Here is a 24,017-nt window from a genome sequence, read left to right on the forward strand (position 1 = left end):
AGTTAGCAAATAGGAAGCAAGGGCTTTCCTTCAAACCCTTGGGCACAAGGGCTCATTTTTTGCTCAAGGAAGTGGTTCAAAGCATTCACCAGGCTTCTCACAATGAAGCAATATAAAAAGTCCTTAAGCCAGGAGGAGAATCCATTCTTCTGGAAGCCTTCACTTTTCACAGTGTCCTTAATGGCAGAGCCTGCAAGTGAACTGCTGTAGAGGGCTTCCCTCAACACACCTACCCACCTACACCTCAGAGTTCAAGAACTGTAGGAGCCTGGATGAGGAAGCAAGCATATGAGAGGGTGTTTGAATTTGATCTGCTCAATTAAGAGCAAAGGGATATCAAGGCCACAATTGAGTTCTACGTGTTTCACACTGGTTGAACTAGGAGGAGGGCAGGAAATGTTAGCCATCAGAGCTGTATCCAGCTATGCTGTTTAAGCAGGAGCATGGTGGACACATGTTGTGCATGTCCACAAGACCATGTAACATAATAAGGCGTGTGTCAGGGTTGCAGCTCTTGCCTCTTGTGGCACAGCACAGAGTTGGCCATGGTTCTGGTGAGGGCAGGGAAAGAAAGGAAGAAACTTCACAAGGTTTTATTTGAGGGCACCGTTAGTGTACAGAGAAAAGCACTACAAGTACAGCTTCTGTGAGTGTTTGCATCTACCTTCCGGAGTTCACTGAAGGCAATCTTTATGCAATGGGGCTGAAATTACATCCCTTCATTGGGCCTACCTGTTACTAGTTGGTTTTACTTCTCTCTTCTGCTTTACACATTTCAGCCAAAGTCACTGCCCTAAGCACCAATATTCTCTTCCCTTCAGAGTTCATTGCTAACAAGGGAAGGTAATGGTCATCTTTTAGTTTCCATTTTCTCCCTTGCAAGCCTTACGCATGGCAGCCTTTGTGAACTGCTGCTAACTGGTCTATCAAGAGAGTCAGAAAATTAAGATAAAGCAGTGGGCTGTTTGAGTGAAGGGGCTTCTGCCTTCCTTAGACCCGTTGCTGTATATTGTTAGGAACAGAGCAGTAACTCAAAGGTTATGACAGAGAAAAAGCAGTTCCTTCATCCAGGGCATAATGCAAAGCTGGAAGGTAAAAGAAAGCAGAGGTTTCTTTCTGAGCCTGATCTGGCCCTGCATTACAGGAGGTGACAAAGTCTTCAGTCAGTGGGAAGTAAAGATGCCGTGGAATCCATAAGGCATTTGCACTGCGACTTCTGCTCGCCCCAATTCTCTGAAGGTCTCTGCGTCCAAGACAAGCAAGAAAGCACTTTGGTTCTGCAGGATGAAAAGAAAGCCAGAATGACTGCCCAGGCTGAACTTCATTCCACTGTCCAACCCACTGCATCTGTTGCACACAAGGGAGCCCAAATGTACAACCAGACCATACAGACTAAACCTGTAAGACAGTTGGCCAGGAGCACTGATAGTCACAGGTGCCACTCAAGAAACACTGACATTCCAAGGTACACTCCTACTTGAAGTTTGCCTGGCTGTGCTTGGCAGTTGCAGAGGCACACAGCTTGGGGAGCATGGTGCTAGAACTATCTGCCAGAGAGCCTCAAATTCAGTTTTGTTGTTTAGAAAGTATACCTAATACTATGTGACTTTGATGAACTAGTAGCAATAAGTTACCTCAGTGGGGGAGACCACAACAGACAAGATGACTCCACTGTCTTCTGCCATGGCATTAGGCACTGGCACAAACACAGGCTCTGATGGGTAGGATCCATCCTCCTGCCAAATCTAGCAAGCACAGTAACATATGGATGTGTTTCATTTCATCAATACTTGTCTACTACAGTTAGCAGAGTTGCAAGTAGTTGGAGTGCTCCCCACAAAGATACCCAGGTGTACTCTGTGCTCCAAGAAACCTATAGTTCAACCTTTTAATTAATTCTTTTGATTCCAGAAGTATGATGGTGCCATTGTTGTGACAGCAAGCCCATTGTGCCAGGCATGATGCAAACAGGCAGTGAAAAGGGTTCCTATTACTCATTTCATCCAACAGTTTGCACTGACACAGGTATAAGCTACAAGCTCAGAAAACACCACCATCCTAGCTGGCACAGCCACCTTCACACCACCCTAGTGCAGACCATGTTGTACCCAGGCAGTGTGGAGAGAGAGGTGCCATGCTAGCAGAGAGATCTATCACCGTCACCACCTGAGGGCATAGCTGCTGCTCCTATTGCAGGCAGAGCCATAGCACCCCAGAGCTGTGCTGAAGGAGGCTGCAAAATGAGTATCTGGAGCAGAACAATTAAAATGGGTGTCTCTTTCTGAGGATTCCTAACTCTCTCTAGCCTCTGGGAAAGTCTCTGATTAATAAGCATTTAATGCTTTGGAGATTATTATTCCCTGCTTAAGGCAGACACAGGAAAAATCCCAGCTTGTGTTTGCACTTGGAGATATCCTAAACCTTGTTTCTTGCCTGAGTTATAAATACTTTGGCAGTTTATCTCCAACTGCCTATGCTACTTGGGTATTTTCTGTACTGTCTGGTAAGAGATGACTCTTCTTTGGCCTGGAAGACACATGCACACTTTATCCAACCCTTTCTGTTCCGTCATCTATCTAGGAACCTGGAGTGATATCGTCTCCTGTTTGGCAAGTGTGCCACATTCATAAGGTGCTAGGTGAGAGATGAAATTAGGAATCTCATCTCAGACCCATTTGAACAAAGACCCCTAAAGAGTAAAGTGCCTAGTACATGACATATCTTCAAGGCGAGTTCAGTGGAATGACTCCCATTGCTGAAACAAGATAATCTCACTTCACCCCACCTTGAAATTCTTGGTCTCCACATCAACCTTGATCAAGGAATCTCCAACCAAATGCCGAAAACCACATCCATAGAAGTAACGGTATCTCCTACCATTGTACCGAGAGTAGTTGATCTGGGGGAACTCCAAGCCCCCAACCTTTTCAAAGCCCTCAGGGTGGAGATTTTCATGGGTGCACCAGACCTAAAAGAAGTATGCATTACATGAGTGTCAGTTTAGCTTTGACTGGGCAGAAGACCTGACTGGTCCCACCAACCCACTGCACAACCATTGTGGAGAAGAAATATTTAAAGATGAGCCTGACATTGCACTGAGGCAGGTGGAAGCACCAATTCTGTCTCCCTTATCTGTTTCACCCAAAGAACTGACTCATCATCGCAGATCTTGAAAACTTCAAGAATCAGTCCAATGTGAAGAACAGGATCAAGTCCATGTATTCCTGCACTGCTAGCTCAGAAAATCCCAGGTCCAGCACTCAGCAATCTGATGTACAAAGTACACACAGAGATGACTCCACTCATAGTGGACAACACATGTTCTATACCACCAAATGCCGCTATGTAGGGCTGTTAAGAGCTGGAAGCAAAGCGCAGTTCTGTACTCAGATGAAAGCATGGAAGATTTTGTCAATGAAGAAGCTGAAGTTTGGCCATTTATCATAAAGGCTCATAATCCACTTGGGCATTTTTGGTAGTCACAATCTGTCTTTGCTCTCTCATTTAAGGCAATGTGGCAGTCTTTGTACTAAAACACTAAGTCCCATCTTAGTAATGACCAAACCTTGCTTGCTTGCTTGGTGGACAAGATCTGAGAAGATAATAGCACAGGATGATAACCCATAAATGGAATTACGTAAGTCTTTAATACATACCTTGCCATCTGCATCTTTCACAGCCCTTGCCAATGTATAAGACAGTGGGTTTAGATTCTTCCCCACAGGTGTGTCTGAATTCACATTCAGCGGGAGAACAAAGCGACGAGGGAAAGCTCGGGATATTGAGTCATAAATCTATTATGGAGACAGAAAGTTATGGTGCTGGAGAGAGGAGAGTGGCATTTCAGGCTAAGTGCCCTTTTTGGGAACAATTCTGAAGTTTTAGACATTCTTCCCACCCCTGAAATCTTCTTCTTCTTTCTATTATGTGTTTTACCAAGTTCTGGTAAGGGCTCTGCTTGTTCCAGTACTTTACAGTAGAAAACAAAAAGACAACCAATTAAATGGGTCAGCATTGCTTTCACAGTAATTAATGCTGAGCTGGGTATGCAAATCACTCAGTTATCCTCCAAATCGAGCATTGGGACCTATGCTGCACTATATTTTATTCAGTTAGAACAAACTTAAACCGATGCTTTTTACAGCCTGTCCACATATGCCCCACTGACGGTGTGACTTAGGCCCTTCTTGCCCAACCAAGATCATGAGCTAACAGGGGGATTACAGAAAATGGGACCTCCGTAGTTAGCCTGCCTTAAGTTAGCCTGCCTTAAGTTAGCCTGCAAGATTTTCCTCTTCTGTTCTCAGGTATGCATGGACTTCATGTTTGGGAAGTCTAGGATAGTGGTGGATTTACTTGGGGAGCAAAGGGGAGGACAAACTAGCAGCCCCCAGTGTGGCAGACATTCAGCTGGTTGCATGAGAGAAATAATTCCACCATTGCGACTAAAGTTCATTCCAGCCAAGTTTAGAATCCATAATACTTCCAAATAGTAAGCCTTCTAAATAAAATAGGTGGCAAGGACCTTGTTGTGGTGTTTTTCGGTTACTTCAATCTGTAACTCACCAATTCAACAAACTTCACTTTAATCATATGTGTTAATCTTGAAACTCTATTTTCAAAACTTTTATGTTTTATGTAGCCACAGTAAATGGATTGGTTGATTAACTCTGCCAGACAAAACATGGTTTAGTCAGCAAGCAAAAGCATTCAGCATGATTTGGGGAAAACAGACAAATCATGCTCAGGCATGCCTTAGTCTTTCAGCGTCAATTTAAGATTCTGTTCTGAAATGACTTGCACTCACGTGCATGTATACAGTTTAATGGCTATGCTACTTGTCAGTTAAAGAACGTGGGTGTTGGAAGCACATGCCTAATATTGACATAAGGACACCTTCAGACAGATCAATTATAGCTCTTTTGTGCTCAGAGAAGGCTGAACAAAAGCTGGAATCAGTTTGCAAAGCAAATGGTCGTATTAACACTATGCTGTACTTGAATTAATGTTCACCACATCTTTGCAAAAAAACAACAAAGGAAAGCAGAACAAAATGACCCTATGGGGACACAACTATACAGTTTTCAGATCAGAATTGACTTGCTTCTAGACAGCTCAGAACATAGAGGAAGTTCAGATTTGTCTGAACATGTTGTAGAAATGCCTGCCCTTCACCCACAATATGGTGGGTTTCCAATAAACACATCTGCAGTACAAGAAACTGAAAGCACCCGCACTTTTCCAATGTATGACCTATGCAAAATAATGCCTCTTACATGGCTTTAAATGGTGCTTTTGACAGTTGGACATAATAAGAAGTGATTTACGAGTACATGCTGTTATGAGGTGAATGTGAGGAACAACGCAGGGGTTTCTGTGATGTTTGTGTTTCTGTAATTTAAGAATAAAGGCTGGTTGTCTGAAGTAATGCCTTTGAACAACAGGGTTTCTTTTTCTTTTGCCCTTTAAAAGTCATGCAAAAACTTATTTTGCATACTTTCTTGGGGGAAAATTTTTATTACACAGGGATATGGAAAATAAGTATCATTAAAAACAAGGTTTTAAAACAGAAGTACATTCTGCCAGGCTGATGGAGATCTGTGTCACACACCAGTTTTAAAAGTTTCAAGGAAATGCTCCATGGAGATTATCTGCTAAAAGATTTAAAAGGAAAGAAAAATACCAACATATCAATAGATCATAATTTTAGTTTTTCCATATAGTCATGGTTCCTTTCCCCAGTTCACATCCTCCGCCTTGTGGTCCCCCATAGTGTTCTCCATTCTACTAACCTGAGCCTCGCTTCAGAAGAGTAACTCAACCACCATGGGGCCTCATCAGATCCTATGCAACACAAATGCAGAGATCTTACCTGATCTAGACCTTCCCCACTCCTCCGCAGATTCTGAAGTTTGTAAGTAGCCAGAGTTGTTCCATCATCCTGGCAGCACAGATCAAGGACCACACAGCCATGATCTTCAAAGGCATTGATTTGATGGAAAGTAGCAAAGGGCTTACTGTACCACTGCCCTGGCAGCACCTACAGTGACCATAAGAGAAGCTAATTTCCTCTCTAAAGATCCTAGCCACAGCTCAAAGAGTTTTCTCTTCTTTCCCCCATTTCATTCCCCACTCATTCCTTGGTATCTGTCTTGTGTCCTTGTGTTACTACAGAATGGCTGCTTTAAGTCAGTAAGTAGGCAAAACCAGATGAAGAAAAGTCAAAATGTAAAGCACCCCAGGATAGGCCCTTTGCTGTCATGACTCCATCCCTATAGCATCATTCCCAGGCTATGACTGACCTTTTTATACTCCATAGTACTTGGGAACCGCATTTCAGTCCCTGTGCTGCAGTCCCAAGAACCCCAAACTGCTTATTTCTGCTTGTTCTTTTAGGGCTGGCAAAGAAATGAATCAATAGAGAGGAAAATGCATGAAGTAATCCCATTTCTAATAAATCTACACCCATGTTTATAAAGCCGATATTGCAGTAACTTCTGGATTGATTCATACAGCTATCTGTGACTGCTACCCAGCACTCTTCTCTTGGGATCTAAGATTCCAGCTACAGCTGCACAGCTGCTGGAAAGGCCAAAGATCCACCTACCTCTCCAGTGTGCTTATTCACCACATGGAAGCAAGTATTGTACTGAGGCTCCCATCTTATCCCTTCAGAAATGGCTTTCCCACGGAGTTTGGAAGTGATAATCTGCAACAGATTCAGCTTGATGGGTTGCTCAATGAAAATGATGTAGTTTTCACTCATTCCTGAAAAGAGAAGGAAGGAGATATCATCCGAGTATTAGGCAAATGAGACGATAAAAAATCTCGGGGGCAGAGGGCAGTGAACAGCCCTTTCTGCCTCGCAGCAGGCTAAATCCACGGAGTTTGAGATAGAAAGCATTCTTACCAAAGCTGTGATAGTAGGAAGGTTTCATCTTATCCATTGGAGCAATGGAGCACAGCACTTTCGCTCCCTCTAATGTGTCACTACAGTTTGACTTTTGTGGAGGGACCTGAATGATATTATACCTAGACCCTGGAAAGGAGAAAGGGTGTTCAACACCACTGAGATGTGAGACTGTCCACATTCATGAAACCAAAGTCAGGCTCTGTTCCTTTCTGTTTCGCTAGAATACTAGGAACCACGGTCATAGCTAAACTGAGCAGAAAACAAAAAGCCAGTTATCAAGTCAATAGAACAATCTACAGAGGATTACCTAGCAAAAAAAAGAAGCTTGAAAGAAAGTAGTAGGATCTTCTCAGTCTGGTAGACTGCCATCTAATTTTACTGTCTGCAATGCATTCCTGATGTTAACTTAGAGTATCCTGTAATAACAGGATCAGGAAGAAAACCAAGTTCATAGCTTGTGTATCAAAGGACATGAAAACTTTGAGCCTTGGTGATGACTGATGCTCATTTAATAAATCTGAGCATATGGGCAGGAAAGAATGGCACATTTGAATAATAATCTATAGTTTGGTCTCTCCAGCTGAAAACAGCATGTGCTGCAAAGCTAGATATTGCTAAAGCCAAAAGGAAATGAAAACAGCAAGAATGAAAAATGATCAAAACTGGGCAACTTTTCAGTGAACTGGAGCCAGTCTGAGGTATCATAATAAAGGGCAGTGGCTGTTTTCACAGGCCTTAGGCACCTGGGTGGAAAACATGTGGCTAATTGTCAAAATTCTTTGGATGAGGCTTCAGTGCTGGATGGGACTTTAAAAATCATTCTTCTGTTTTCGGCCAAAGCTTGGGAGAGGAAGAGGGGAATCTGTTCGATATTCACAGGCCAAAGTCAGAATCATCTGAAACTAATTGCTGAGAGAAGCCATTTTTATGGGACAGATTGACACCCTGAAATGAGAACTAATCTGGTTTGCCATCATTTTGACACAAAGAGAAACAGCAATTTCAGGGTCTCTTTAGACACTGAAATTTCTTCAACAACTGCTCCTTGAAGCAGCAGCAAGAAGCAGCCTGTACACCCTGCCCACAAGCCAGGCCTGGTCATGCCCAATCTTACCATGTTTCCCATAGGAATTACCCATGTTGTATGTTGTCCCATCAGATTCATAATGAGGATGAGCAGTGGCCCCATTCACTGCAACAAATTTGCTCCAGTCTACCTGCAAATGCCAAAGATTTTCAGTCAGTATAGAAGTTTCCTGTTGCTCTGTAGCAAGCCACAGTCTTTCTAAATGTCGGCTTCATGAAAGTCTGAGGAAGAATAGCTTGATGATTACGGCCCTAATGTGGGATCTGGACTTAAGCCTTCATTTTGCCTGCAATCTTCCTGAAATCCTTAAAAATTAACGATATTTCTCTCTGTGTTAGTCCTACCAGTAAAATGGGACTAATAGCACTAGCCACTTCTCTGGGAGACATGAACATTACTAACGGCAGGAAGTGCTGACACAGTGGGAACGTTGCCCATATGAGCATTTTAGCTAGGACCCCATGTAATAACCACAGACAGACACGTGTGAAGAGACAGTCACTGCCCCAAAAAATCACCAAGTTTTTTGAAAGCACCCATAGCTAATTGACAGTCAGTGTTCACTCTCCTCACAGAGAAAACAGTTTAGCTTCACTGTCTACAGCTAGAAGGAACAGTTAAGGCAAAGGTACAATTGTGAGTACTGTTAGCATGTATTCCTAGTTCCTGGGTTAGGGTGTGGTTTGGGCTCAGACAGTGGAGGGGATGTGTTGGGAAGAAAATCTGAAGGAAAAAGTTGGAGGAAGATCAATCCATGCATTGAAACATTAAAGCATGGAAGATATGCTTCTTTTCCAAAAGTTTAAAAAAATGGCTTTCAGGTATCCAACCTGAGACCCTCTGGAAGGCCGCAGTAGAAAAGAGTGCCACACTACCAGAAGCTTAGAAAACCATGTCCTTTTAAGGCATCTCAAATCAGAGAGTTTAAATGTGAAATCATCCCTTCCATTTCTTCACTTAGCCAAAAAATACCGTTCTGCATCTAAAAAGCAGCTTAAGGGGAATTTTTTTTTAATGACAAGGTGGCTCAGCAGAGCTGAACATTCAAACTAAAAATACCCACGCATCTTTTCATCACTGCATTATGGTTTACAAAACAGATAAAATAGCAAATTGTCGAACTCTCCATTTCAATACGCATGTAGCATGCTATACTTCATAAACAGAGTTTCTTCATGACTCACAACTGATCCTGGAGGGAGGGAAGGACTCCTGGAATGCCCCCCTCGAGATGTGAGGGTGCGCTGAGCCTGGTATTTTGTGGTATTAAATAGTCCGTGGTAAAACACAGGCACAGTAGTTAATACTGATTTAGGAATGGCAGAATCCTTCCTTTGTCATTCTCACAGTTGTCCAGCCCAGCAAACACCAAATCCCCTCTAAGGGTGCAGGCAGGGGGACATATAGCTTATGCTGTCATTTCACCAGTCATATTCTTCCCTCAAATACAGCCACACTCCTGTGAGATGATGCACAGAACATATAGGAAGACTTCCACTCTGATTTTTTGTTCATTTGCTAGCATGGGAGAAAATAAAGTGGCAGCTGAACTTTGACTTGACTTTACATTGACTTCACCACCCATTTGCAACAGAGGTGTTAGTCAAGACTTTGAAAGGCTGTTTTGGAGTGTTTGAAGCTGGGGGTGTAAGAAGGAGATGAAGGGAACAGACAGGAAGAATGAAGAGACAAGGCAAGAATACAGATCTGAGATAAGTTAACTTCTTCCTGTATGCACTTTTATTCTTCACACACTGGTGGGTACAGACAAGTCCAGACAAGTAGTGAGTGCACTGGAAGAATGCCAGCTGTACCCAAACGGAAATGAGTCTATATCTGTCTCTCCCCTTGCTTGCTACAGTGGGCAGTGACTGAGTCTTCACTCATGAGAGCTGCCTTATTGCTAAGCAGATTTTTCAGGGACTCAAGCACACCATGAAGAGATGCTTATGGCTATGGCCCAGAGCTGCACTGATTATTTCTTTTGGAATCTGGGTTCCCCCTTGCTGCTCTTAGAAACAGCAAGGAGTGATTCTCCTGTACCACAAGCTAAGCCCCTTAGCCCACCTGCCCACACCTTTTCCTTCGTTTCAAGCGTTTCCGGGTCCACTTTGTACATGAAGATGTTCTCATTGCTGACATAATAGTCTCCTTTATACACAACGTAGTTCACACTGGCATTGTCACTTGGTTCTGAAATGAAATCCTGGAGTTGTACACAGCTCTGTTTAAGCTCACATGACATTATAGCAAGTTAGACGTTTAAACAAATAAACCCATTTGCCATTGCACTAGTGGCATCACACTAATCCTCTGTGACTGATTAGAGAAATCTCCCTAATCTGCAAAAGACTCAGGGAACCTGTCTGCACAGGTGAGTTCAGGATAAACAGACAAGGACTGGTTCTTGTGGAAATCACTGCAGTGAAGGCAAGATAATCTTCATACTTCCATATGCCTTTTGTTTCTGACCTCTTATTTCTTCATATCGCTCTCCCTTTCCTCCCTAGCCAAAATCCTCTCCTCTGACAGCCGTATAAAGAGTGCCATGTTTGATTTACAGCATTAGAAACAAGAGAGGCAAGACTTAAAGCTACAAGTTGGGCTGAGGGGAGGGCAGGGACCCTGTTTGTGTGACAGGGCTTGGACAGGGAATGCTTCTTCTTCCGTATTCTCTTTCTCTTTAAAACTGAGTCAGGGATATGCCTTTTGAGAGCTACATGCATACAACAGCCAGAGCTGTTCTTGCTATTCCTAGGGGAGCTGAGACTCACTAGCCAGGTGGCTGAGAAGAGCTGAGGAAAAAGCAATTCCCCCCAATTGAACATTGTGTGTGTGGTGAACACAGAGCCTGAAGCTGGTACAGGAAAAGCCTGGAGGACAGGCCTTCTTGTAGTGAGGAATAACCTACATGTGTGTAAAGAGTCAAATAGGCAAGGGTGTGCAGGAACAACCTGCTGGAGCTTGGAAAAGAAGATGGGGAATGTAGACAGATAGTTCTGAAATTTATTGAGAGACGTGAGGTGGGGAGTTGGGGAGCTAGGCAGACCGATGAGTGAAGGTATGAGCACCTTTGAAGAGAACAGAAGACATGGCAGGACAGGATCCATCTCCTCAGGGAAGATAAGAAGCAGAAGATGGTCACCCACATGAGCACAAGTTGCAAACTTTAGGTCTGTTATGGTTTTAGTGGAAAGTACTTTGCTTGCATTTAAGCCTGTTTCTTTCCTGACATACACAGAATCCTATAGGTAATGGTACTTCCATTCCTGTACAATACTGTCTCTCACCCTACTCATATCATCTCCTGCACCTTAGTACAGGAAGGGAAGGATTAGCCCACTTACCCTACAAGCTTAGCAAGGCAAGGTGTTTCCAGGGCAAAGCTGCGTCTCAGGTAGAAGGGCAGATTTTAATGCTCATTATCAGGACTGCACAGGGTGTTCTTTGGGGAAAGATTTCTGTTGGAAATTTGCAACAAACTGTGCAATCGAGTGAGCTGAAGTGGCACTAAAACATTAAACTGAATGTGCCTCTCCCAGCTAAGTCTGACACCAACTTGCATTTTTGTTGCTGTTCCAAGGGATCATCTTCTAAGAAAAACATGGGCTTGGAATAGGCCTACCAGACTTCCTCACATCTCCCTTTAAACCTAACCACAAATTCCCCTAGAAAATCTCAGAACATTTCTTATTTCTTAGAAACCATTCTTACGTGGCATCTCAAAGCGTGACATGAAGCGCCCAAAGACACTCTTGCATGGGTCTGGCATTGCCAGCGTCCCGAATTCTGAGACCACGATGCGGTTGTGCTGGCTGTTAGTCAGGTAGGAACTGCTCTGCAGAAACTTGCTCCGATATGTCACTGTGCCATTCTCCAACTGGAATTGATGCAACAGGGCCATGCCATCAAACCAATGGTTAAATCTTCAAGAAGAGAGAAGTAAGAGAGCAAGAGTTGGGCACTGTATGATGTTCTGCTATACTGTTCCTTCTTGCCTTTAGGTTTATTATTGTTTGTAAAAAGCTAATGCCCAGATCCCATGAACACTTAAACATGCATAGCCTTGTGATGAGTCTGGGAAAACATTTGAATTGAGTGAAACAAATCAAGTGTATTTGCAGCTGTGGGACCTGAAGTTAGATGCTGACTTTCCGTGAGATTTGGGCTGCCTATATTACTTTTGAAAGTGGACCTCAGGGACTTCTGAAAATGCTATGTATAAGCTTTTGGGGGAAATAATCTATACTGGTAAACCAATCACTCTGCAGACTTCTGCATAGGGAATAGAAATTGTGCTTTACTGTACAACAAGAATAGAAATGATTACTGAATGCCCAACTGCACAAGAAGGAGCCTTTAGCTCTCAGCTGTTTGCAGCATGCTATTCTCTCCGAAATGAGAAATCTCTGAGACTTTGAGAAAACCTTATGGTCTATCTCTGCAAATATGATAAGATGATCACCTTTGGCCAGTGGCTGCCATCAGCTTTGTTGGAGGAAGAGCTAGGTTTGTCAATTAGCTAGAATGGCAGATTCCAAGCCAAAGGCAGTAGTTGCCTTCTTGAAATATTTTAATATATTATTTTTAAAATGAGATAATTTGCTTCTAAAGCAACTCACACAATTTAGTGCAATCAACTTTACAAATCCTGCCCCAGATTTCAGAATGCTCATGGGATGGACTGTTGTTAATGACAAAGGACTAGGAGTGTGGATGTTTTAATCCCCGGCTCTGTTCCCTCATTATATCATTCTGAGTAGGTCACAGTCTCTCTGTGACTCAGCTTCTCCAACCTTAATAAGTTAACCATGCTCCTATTTTCAAAGCCCACTGGGAGTTTCCAGATGAGGGAGCAAGAGTTCTTAAAAGAATGATACCATAAGCATTTCTTCTTTGCCTTACTTAAAAAGAAACTACAAGGTGCTCCAAACAGTGGTGAGACATTTGGGGGGGTCCCCTTTAGATTTAGGCGGAGCTCAGGCCGGAATCATTTCACAAACTCACCAAACCTGGACTTACTTCTCCTTGCCAAACTCAAACTTCCCAGGACCATTCCTCAGAAGATTGCCATTAATCCATTTGGGAATATGTCCTCTGATCTTCGCTAGGATGGGCTGAGGGGTCTCCTCTACCGTCTGCGTTAAGGGTGAGATGCATTGCAAACCCTTGGGGCTGTGGAAGGTGATTTGCTCTTTTGAGGGGCTTGGCAGGAAATTCTTTACAACTGCAAAGAAAGTAGTGAGAACAAAAAGCAGGTAACTAAGATTTTCACTTCAATAAACAGACAATTGCTAGAGCTTGAGTTTGGATGCCTAGGAGAATAGCATTCAGCATTCTGCAAGCAGCCAAGCTGTAGTGGATATTCAAACTAAAGCTATGTTCCCATAATACCCCACACATCCACAGGCAGCTGAAAATCCAGTGGATTTAACTCTACTGTAGTTAATCCATTAGAGACACCTGTTCTGCAGTCCAGAGGAGGTAATCAAATACGTGATGATAGGAAAGAAGAGAACTTTTAATTAAAAGAAGCTTATAGTTGGAATTTATTTCAATAAGTAATTGGGTTTGCGTGGCAAGGTTTTGGTAGTGTGGGGGCTGCATGGCTGGCTTCTGTGAGAAGCTGCTAGAAGCTTCCCCTGTGTCTGACAGAGCCAATGCCAGCTGGCTCCAAGACAGACCCACCACTGGCCAAGGCCAAGACCATCAGCAACGGTGGTAGCGCCTCTGTGATAACATATTTAAGAAGGGGGAAAAGTTACTGGGCAGCAGCAATTTGCAGCCGGAGAGAGGAGTGAGACTGTGAGAGAAACAACTCTGCAGACACCAAGGTCAGGGAAGAAGGAGGGGGAGGAGGTGCTCCAGGCGCCGGAGCAGAGATTCCCCTGCAGCCCGTGGGGAAGACCATGGTGAGGCAGGCTGTCCCCCTGCAGCCCATGGAGGTCCACGATGGAGCAGATATCCACCTGCAGCCCGAGGAGGACCCCACAGCAGAGCAGGTGGATGCCCGAAGGAGGCTGTGACCCCGTGGGAGGCCCACGCTGAAGCAGGCTCCTGGCAGGACCTGTGGACCCATGGAGAGGAGCCCAGGCTGGAGCAGGTTTGCTGGCAGGACTTGTGACCCCGCGGGGGACCCACGCTGGAGCAGTCTGTTCCTGAAGGACTGCACCCCGTGGAAGGGACCCACGCTGGAGCAGTTCATGAAGAACTGCAGCCCGTGGGAAGGACTCACATTGGAGAAGTTCATGGAGGACTGTCTGCCGTGGGAGGGACCCCACGCTGGAGCAGGGGAAGAGTGTGAGGAGTCCTCCCCCTGAGGAGGAAGGAGCGGCAGAAACAACGTGTGAGGAACTGACCACAACCCCCATTCCCCGTCCCCCTGCACCGCTGGCGGGGGAGAAGGTAGAGAAAATTGGGAGTGAAGTTAAGCCCAGGAAGAAGGGAGGGGTGGGGGGAAGGTGTTTTTAAGATTTGGTTTTATTGCTCATTATCCTACTCTGATTTGACTGGTAATAAATTAAATTAATTTTTTTCCCAAGTCGAGTCTGCTTTGCCTGTGACAGTAACTGGTGAGTGATCTCTCCCTGCCCTTATCTCGACCCACGAGCCTTTCGTTGTATTTTCTGTCCCCTGACCAGCTGAGGAGGGGATTGATAGAGCGGCTTTGGTGGGCACCTGCCATCCAGCCAGGGTCAACCGACCACACTGAGAGCAAGTCACATATGGATATTTGTTATAAGAACCTGTGAGGTTGCAAAAAGAAATCTGTCCCAAGTTGGGATGGTACAGAGAGTAATGTTGAGGGGGAGCCCTAAAAATAATCTCCCAGTGATTTCCGACAAGCAGTCTGCTGAAGAAAGTGACAGAAAGGAGCTAGTCTCACTGTTGCAGACCAAAGCCACAAGCAGAAAGATGTAATTAGGCACCTTGTAAAGCAGTACATGTTGCCTTTATACGACAGTGTTGCTAAAAGCAAGGCAGAGCTGGGCACACCTCAGGTAGAAAAACTGCATTCTAAAACACCCTCTAACTCCACCTTGGTATCACAATCACGGGTGAGTTAAAGAGGTGGAAGAGACTGTACTTACTGGGACATTTTCCCAGGACTTGTAATCTAATCGGCCACTACCCAAGGAGTTTCCAAACATAAAGCAGAGTGCAGAAAAACAACACAGAACACATCAGAAAGAGATCATGATACTTAAGCAGGACATGCTGCTGGCTTTTTTAACTTTTGCTGCATTTAAAATCTTCCTAAGGTCTTTCTACTGTTCAGTCACTAGTGTTTGGCCTTTAATCTTTATAGCCATATTAATTATTGATTCTTCTGTAGACCCAGATTTTCTCCCTTTTTGTTTGCAAAGAAAAGTGTTTTGTAAAGTCCTTGACTGCAAAAGCTTTTGCAGTAAAGCATAAACAGGAAAGAAAAATCAATACAGCATAGAGCAAGCTGAACAGAGGACAGGGACAAGCAGTGTCCATTGCTTTGAGGTTTGGAGCATTGCAATTAAAGATACGGTTCATTTCAACTCCGTGCTATCAGATTGGATGCAAGGATCGCTGTGTATGGCCTCTAGCCTGTGCTATGTCATCACAACCCTCACTGTGCTTATGCTCATTGCTGCTTATGGGAGAAGTCACCAATGCAGCAACATACAATTTAACAAGAAGTGGTGTCTGTGTCAAATCATGGTCAGTGCTGCCTCAGACACCTCTGGCTAGGACTTAATCTGAGCTGGATTTAACCGAGGGTTTCTGAAACAGTGTTGAAAAATTGTGCTATAAAGTTGCTCGCAGTAAGAAGCAGCATTTTTTGCAGCTAAACATAATGCATGGTTTTCCTGATGCTGACCATTTCACAGTGAAGAAATTTTATGCTACCAGTATTCCTTTTAACTTCAATAGTCAGCCAAAATTCAGGATCTCCCAGCTTGGGAGTTTAGATGAGGGAATGTATTGTGGCATTAAGTTCCTTCAAAACAATGTGCTATTTTTAACAAAACTGTACAACATCCCCTACTGAATTAAAAAAAAAAACCACATTTTTTCTGCCCATAGTACAAAGGCTCTTCTAGAAAAAGAAAAATAAAGCAGCTCACTAGGAAGAACATCCCACAGAACAACCCAGAGGAGTCCCAGTGGACTACTCTAAATCCAGGCAAGCCATAGCTTGTTACACAACAAATGTTATGAACATGATGTTAAAGAACCCAAAGTCTTGGAATATAGGTTGTCGAATATAGGTTGTCATGTTTTGTCTACGCTGCACATAGAGGACTCTGCTGAACTGGCATTACTTGAAATGCAGTAAACCAGAAGCTCATAGGCTATTGAAAGGTGTACAGGTCAGTTCTCAAACTCATCAGTACTATCAGATAACAGAAACTCAAAAAAGCAAACGCTGGCTTTTCCCCTTGCACAAAAAAAAACAAAACAAAAAATAACTGCACACCCCCCACCCCCCCCCCCAAAAAAAATGGAAGTCGGGAAGAACACAAATGAAACTGAGCTGAAATACATTTACAGGACAGGACAAAACAGATTAAACAGATTTACTTGTTAAGTAAACACACAATAGCAGAAAAGGATAATTTCTGATAGAGCCTCTTGTTTGAATGCAATACCTCCCTTCTATAGTTATAGGACAAAACCATCAAGAAAGCATGAACTGATTGGAATGCTGTGTGCTTATAGCACACAGTTAGTTATTGGCTCCAGTAGCCTGGCTTGCAAAGCCTCATCAACACAAGGATTGTTTTAGCAATCCATTTAGCTGCAGAGGTGGATTTACCTGGAAAGTACACAGGCTGTTGCCTTCCCTCCCAGTGCTATCTCCTCCTCATCTATCACAGGCTTCATGTCCACAGGTCAGTGGAGTTCCTTTGCTACACTGCTTCATCCTCACCGTAAGACCATTGAGCCCTGAACTAAACTAGAACTAGCGAAGATTTAGGTGTAAGTGAAACACTGATAAAAAAGGACAGCGTGGCATACAGAAATCTGTTCCTGAACCAGGTCTAGTACAGACAAGACCACACACTAAACAGAGTCCAGACTGATACTGAACTTCATTCTGATTTTTGATGTAGCAATTTGTTCTGGTTATACTAGTCACTTTCATCACTGCTTCTTCTAGCCTACGTTCTTTAATCCAGGTGATTAAGTGAAGCTGCTGCACAATTTACCTGTGAGCCCCTGAAACCATGTGGTCACATCTACAGAGGAAATTTGCTATTTCAGACAGGAGAATATCTGCAAAAGAACTGAGTTGGCACACAGCATTTTTCTAAGCTTGCTTCTTTAGAACAGCCGCAGACAGAATGGGTGTTAGGCATGCAGGAAGGTAAATTGCAAGGTCCCTTCAATGTAGTTCTCTGGCTTGCCAATCCTCAAATCCTTCTTTAGATCTCTAATATGGTAAGTCAGCTAGATAAAGAATTCAGGCTGCTGGGCTAAAGCAATTAACCTCAAACCACAAACATCCTCTCCCTCTTAAAATTCAATTAAGTTCTGATTAAATCCTATATGAAGCACTCAATCTGATCCCAACACTAGTGCTTCAGAGTATTTCCTTAGACGTAAGGAAGTAGAGGCTTTTCATATCAACCAACACCTGGCAGGCTTAGTGACTGCCATCAGTATTTGCAGAAATGCAGCTTTAGTAGGTCAAGCTACACTTTGTAAAGATGTAAAATATGCATAAAAAATGAGCGCAACCTGCCCTTAAGGAGACATTTTTGCATCCAAGCAGAAACAAATATGGCATGACCAAGGATGGCACTACATTGAAACTTCCTGGAGAGCAGTGTAATTACACGTGGGAATTTAGAAAGATAAACTTCACAAAAGAGCCTGAACAGGACTGAAAAAGACCTCCTGGGTCATGTCCTCCCGATTGCTGTCCCAGAAATTCATATATATGAACTGTATCTTAAAAGTTACAATGTTGCCTAGCACTTATCCCCTCTTTGGAAGAGTGCTCATTGCCCAGATGATTAGAAAAATCCTTTGAATTTACAGAAGGACTTTATTCATAGGACAGTTTGTCCCCCCTTGTTCTTCTGTCAGCACCATTATGTGGCTTTGGTAGTTCTCCCTCTCTTGTGTTTACCACACATTGTATTTAGAGTGAGGAATCATATCACTTCATAAGCTAAAGCCAAGTTCTTTTCGTTTTCCTTCTCCTGTGATAACCTTGCCATTCACATGTTCATCTTAGTAATCCTTCCTGAAATTTGATCTAGTTAGAATTCATCTAGTTAGAATTAATTTCAAGACATAGTCTAGAAAGTGTCTGAGACAATATACAACAGGCAATATACAACAAGAATGTGTAAATTAATACCCTGTTCTATCAGACCAGAGAGAAAGAAACAAGCATAGCAAGATAATGTACTAACTTTCCTTCTGGGAACCACTAAAATGAGCTGAAGATCCTGACAGTAATGCATGCAAAATATAATCAAATCATGATACCCAGCTGAGTCAAAACAGAAGTTTTCAGAAACATGACAGGTCATTGCGGGACAATTCTGAAATGCCAGGAGGAGAGGAGGGGTGCAAGGAAGAAAAACAAAAAAAAAAAAGCAGGTTTGCTCTGGTGAGTTTGTTCTGAAGAGATTCAGCACAAGAAACAGAAGACAAAAATAAGCAATGACCTCCTCTAAACTTGGCACAACACAAAAAAAAAGTGTCTTTTACTTGTGTTACGTAAACTGCCTCAGTATTGCAGATCACTGGTCTGATCTGGAAAAAAGATGTTGTCAGGGAGTTTGTTAGTATTATATTTTACCTTAGTTATTAAACCATTCTTATCTCAACCCATGAGTTTTACCTTCTTTCCCAATTCTCCTCCCCATCCCACTGGGAGCGGGGTGGGGGGGGTGAAGGAGCGGCTGCGTGGTGCTTAGCTGCTGGCTGGGTTTAAACCACGACAGATCAGTAGCAGCAGCAGCAAACACCACAGGCTAATTAGCACATGGAGCTCAGACCAGAAGGGCCTAGAGCAACTCATCCTCCCCTGTCAGCACAGGAAAGGCTTGCATTAATTCCAAAAAAATGAAACTGCTGCAATACATATGCAGGCCAGTACAATACAGAATAAACACATCAAAGGAAATCGTTTTGTTGCTATTCTGTGAGTAATCATAGCTGTGTTTAAAGAAAAAAAAAAAACAAAACACCATGGCTGCACATCCTACACTTCTTCCCTATTAAAAAAATAATAAATCTGAATAAAGTCTACCCTCCAAATTTAATCATAGTTTAATACTAAAAACTGTTACGTTTATCTGCACCTACTCTGAAATGCACTGAGCAGATGGAACACAAACGCTTTCTACTTGAATGCACTGTTCATGAGCAATTTTAATAAAGGTGTATCACCTTCAGACAAGAGCTCAGTCATAAAGCTTAACTTATTGTAACATCTAGCTACCCAAGAAGACACCAATTGCTGCAAAAGACAGAAGACAGACTGTTTTTTAACGTTGACCAACATGTAAATAAAATTAAATACTGACTCTGCTCTGCTGTTCTGGCTACACTCCAAGACGGAAGAACTTGATTAAGCAGTAAATCAAAGGCACTACAGTCCCAGTGGGGCTTACTGTATTTGCTTGAACATAATACCTGAAAATCAGCACAAGATTACAACCTGCCATCTCAAAAATCTCATTTCTGGACTATAATTTCCATTTTAGCTCAAACCTTTAAAAATAGGCTTAAGATGTAAACTTCCTTCGGCACATCAGAGCAGAGGCAGTGCCAAATACAGCATTTCCTCAAATCTTTTCTAAAGATTGTATGCAAGTACTACAGAATTATCATAGGCTGGCATTGTTTGTTCATGTACTGTTTCCATTCAAAGAGCGGTGTGCCATGATTTCTCTGCCTGTCACAAACTGACATCCTAGCATTGATCATTTATATCCAGAACCAGTGGAACCAAGGACAAGGATCTTGAAAAAATTTCTGTACAGAAGAAGCTACCCCACCTGCTTTGGGTAGGGTGGCAATGAGTCATACATTAGATTGTACTTAAACAGCAACAGGTGGGACAGAAAATCTTAACAGTGGGTGGAGGAAACACAGAAGCCATTTGCTAGCTGTGAAATTGAAATCACATTGGATATAGCAAATCCACTTTGATTTTAACCTACGTATTCAAATCCAAGGCACAGGGACCACCAACATTTGTCTCCACATGCAACTGCACAGTCTAATTGCTTGACTCAGAAGGATGTTCAGGACCAGACTTAAGGGCAGACTTTAGTAAACAGAATGCTCACAGTTGGTATTCTTCAAGCAGGGAGAGTAAAGCAAGAATTCTGTTTTCCCTGAGGGTTCATGCAAATTCAGAATAACCATATAGCTGATGTGGAAATCCTCTGGCGCAAGATATGGGCCACATTATAGTCCCTGTAAATCACAGTTGGAACAATAGGGCAAGCAAACCATCTTTCCCTGTCCCCCCACACCGAACTGAAGTTGCTCTAGCTATTGACTTCTGCCATCCAGACTCTAGCCTTCACCCTCTGCCTTCAACCCTCACCAGGGTTGAACCCCTCAGCTCACCTGAGTGTCCCACACTGATTTCTGAACTGAAGTTGTTGCACTTGCCTTGTGTCTGCTGGGAAGTCCCCGTACTTGACTCCTTGTTCCATCTAGCTTGTTGATTTCCCATTGTCAGGGGCTCAGCCACCCACTTCCTTGCTAGCAGGCAAAGAAGCAAAGAAGAACATAAGAGAAGTGACAGAAAACACAGGGGAAAAGAAATGGAGAAAAGGAGTGGAGAAAAGCTTGTCAAAGGCAGGTAAGGGAGAAAAGCAACTGTGAACTGTGCATACTCTTGCATATGAAATATCTGTTGATTTACCAAAGACACCTGTAGAAATAGATTCTACACTTCAGGGGTGTTTTTCTGCTGACATGAAGAAAGTGTAATTTCTTTGTTAAATATTGATTTACACAATCAAGTCCTTTGAACACTTATCCTAGAAAGGCACTATGAACAGCTGGTGAGCTGGGAAAATTTTGCCGGTGTCACAGGAAACATACCAGATGGAATAAATTTTATTCACACTTTTTTCTTCTATTATCACTGTTTCACTCAAATGCCTGAACAAATAATTGAGGGCTTTCTTTTTCATGACTCAACATTCTCACCTTTTAGCTAAATTGAGACAACTCCGTATCAGCAAGCTTTTGCAAGAAGACCTTAGTAAAAGTCAGGGGAAATCCATAATTTCCAAAAAGATACAGAAAATGAGGCAAGGAAATTTTGCAGGCTTTTCATGTCACTCAGGTAATCAAGACAAGAAACACAGCTCTTTGTGTTCCTATGCAGTTCAGCTTCAAAGCATAATGAAAGAGGCAGAGTGCAAGAGAATTTAAATTTAGCAGAGCGCCCCAGTTTAAACAAGATTATACAGTTGTTGCAATCTGCTAGCAGATCAAAAGAACACCATAAATTTATGCATATAGGCTTTTTTCCCAGCAGGAAAGCACTTTGTCACACCCTGAATTGCTAATACCATAGGTTGTTTTATATAACATTCCTAATGCTAGACAATATTTGGTCATTTAGTTTGCATTAATTAGTCTGCCTCTGAATTTTCTGTCTTCCATCTCACAGATGTAGTTGATGACACATGCCTTACACCAACTCAGTAACATGTGCAGTGAAAAAGAAACCTCTTGGACTATTCCTAAATTTGTATCCGTGGATGCGTTCTGGTGGCACAAGAAGGCAGGTTTGAGAACCTTTCAGATCTTTGGATACCCCAGAAGCAATCCTTTGATTCTAAAGGGGAGGAAAACTCCACCACCACCACCACCACCATCAAAAAGCAGAGATTCTGGTGAATTAAGTCATGATCTTTATTGGTTCCTATTTTGTGATAACAGATCTCACTCTCTTGGACAAAAAAAAAGACAGCTCAAGCTGTGCAATGATGGCACAAATTGCAGAGTTTGGTGGTGATACAAAATCCCTTGGAGTAGTTTCCCACTTGTATGTTCAAATCAAAGCTTCAGTAATGTCGCTGCTCTAAACAATCCTCTCCCTTTCACAGCCCGCTTACACGTCTCACAGCAGGCTCCCTTGCAGAGAGAATCTGCTGCCTACTGGTTTTCCAGCTCTAAACCATCAGTATCTGCTAGTAATCCGAGGGAATCTGTGCAAGGTACTTGCCTCTCCTGCTTATCTTTTCAATAAATAACAAAGAATTTCTAGCTTCTAACAAACACTTCACACTGCTTAGTTCCTAATTTCTGATCAATAGCAATGAAATTGCTCTACCGACCTGTGTCAGCAGCAGCTCTTAACAGCAACAGAAAACCCCTTTCCAAGATGATGGGATAGAAGGATTTGTTTGTTTATGCATTTTACCTGGAATGAATTGCATCAAAGAGCAGAGGAAATGCCGCAAATTAGCAAGCAGGAGGCTGATGGCAGACAAAAGGATTTTGGAAAACATATTCCGCTCGGAAGAAGGCATCAGATCGGAGATGGTCAGGCAAAGGTACCGGTGCCAGGATGATAGTGTGCAGCCAGCGCTGATGGATCGGTTGGAGAGAGCAGCCTGACATCATCATTTCAGAATAAAAGCCGGGAATGTCTGCCCTAGCAGGGCAGGCTGAATGAGTCTGCCTGCCTGCCTGCCTGCCTGCCTGCCTGCCTGCCTGCCCTGCGCTCCGCTCCGCTCCACTGCTACAGCCGGGCCAGGCAGTCGCAGGGCATGGGGCAGACCTGCCTCCAGCCCAGGCAGTTCAGCAGCCCTGAGACCCTCTCGGCAGCTGGGCCGGGTGAGTTGCTGAAGTGCCAAGACATTACTAGTGGTGGAAAAAACACTTTATCACTCTTTGCCAGCTGCAGCTGGAGAAATTGGAAGAAAGGGGAGAAGAGGAGATGTATCCACGTACTGAGGTAGCCAGGCTTCAAGGCAATTCTTGTAAAAATCCTTGTCACCTTGTCTTGTCTTTTTCACCTGTCAAATACTTTTTGTTTTGTTTCAAAATCTGAGTAACCATTTTGCACCTCAAAGAATCTCAAGGATTTAGGAACATTGGTTGCCACACCAGATTAGATCTTCAAATAAGATAGGGAAGGACCAGTGACAGGCTGTGCTCTGCCATTTCAAACTAAGATGGACCTTAGATGGACTCTTTCCTTCAGGATTCCAAGAGGAAGCTGCTAGCATTTTGCAAATGCACTGTGATGGCTATGTTTGTTCCATGTTATTAAGCAGCTCTTAAAAGCTTCCCTATCCCTGGAGGCAGAGCAAGGCAGCATACACAGGACTCTGGGTAGCCCATTCCACTGTCCTTAAAATGGGTCGAATTATTACTCATCCTAAGTCTTCTGCTGCAAATTAAGCTGACTTCTTCTTGTCCTTTCTACAAGACACAGCGAACACCTGACTACTGTCCTTTCTATAACTTATCTGTTACCATACCTTCCCTTGATTTGTGTTTTCTCTAAATTAAACAAGCTCAACTGCTTCAACCTCTCCTCACAGATCATGTTTTCTTTGCCCTTTATTATTCCTGTTTCCCACTCTGCCCACTTTGATTTTAATAAGCAGACCCATCCTCCAGCTAAGACCAAACTAGCACAAAGTAAAGGAGAACGACTATGTTTTTATATCCTATCTGCTATCCTATAGCTAACACATCTCAGCTCTGGTTTTTTCACCACACAATAACATCATACCAACTCTAGCTATTGCACTGGTTTGTAAGCAACATATATGATTCCCCTTGCTAAGCATAGTGCTTTTCCCTTGTCTTTTGTAAATTTTATCTTGATTTCAGATCGGCCCTTCATCTTATTGAGATTATAGTGAATTTTCAATGTATGTTATTGGTAGCATTTGCGACCCCTCCTAGCTTGCTGCCATTTCAAAAATGAACTGTATTCTCTAATGTCCTTCTTCTAAATCATTCAGGATAATATGGAATAAGCGAGGCTTGAAGCAGATCACTATAGGATGCCACCTAGGCTGGCCTTTC

At 43.1% G+C, this 24,017-nt stretch overlaps 1 protein-coding gene across 1 annotated transcript; it reads right to left on the reverse strand.

Moving 5' to 3' along the window:
• Positions 1-888: 888 nt before the first annotated feature.
• Positions 889-22,472, reverse strand: BCO2 (beta-carotene oxygenase 2). The gene is made up of 12 exons (XM_050910986.1): positions 22,396-22,472; positions 13,023-13,227; positions 11,715-11,926; positions 10,078-10,193; positions 8,028-8,130; positions 6,911-7,039; positions 6,608-6,768; positions 5,873-6,040; positions 3,657-3,794; positions 2,786-2,968; positions 1,635-1,745; positions 889-1,277 (listed from the first exon to the last, which is right to left on the reverse strand). Exons 1-12 carry the CDS (start codon positions 22,409-22,411, stop codon positions 1,164-1,166), a joined length of 1,656 nt encoding a protein of 551 aa, XP_050766943.1. The 5' UTR covers positions 22,412-22,472; the 3' UTR covers positions 889-1,163.
• Between the last annotated feature and the right edge of the window lie 1,545 nt (positions 22,473-24,017).

The sequence above is a fragment of the Gymnogyps californianus genome, chromosome 25 (genome assembly GCF_018139145.2).
Source record: "Gymnogyps californianus isolate 813 chromosome 25, ASM1813914v2, whole genome shotgun sequence".
NCBI lineage: Eukaryota > Metazoa > Chordata > Aves > Accipitriformes > Cathartidae > Gymnogyps > Gymnogyps californianus.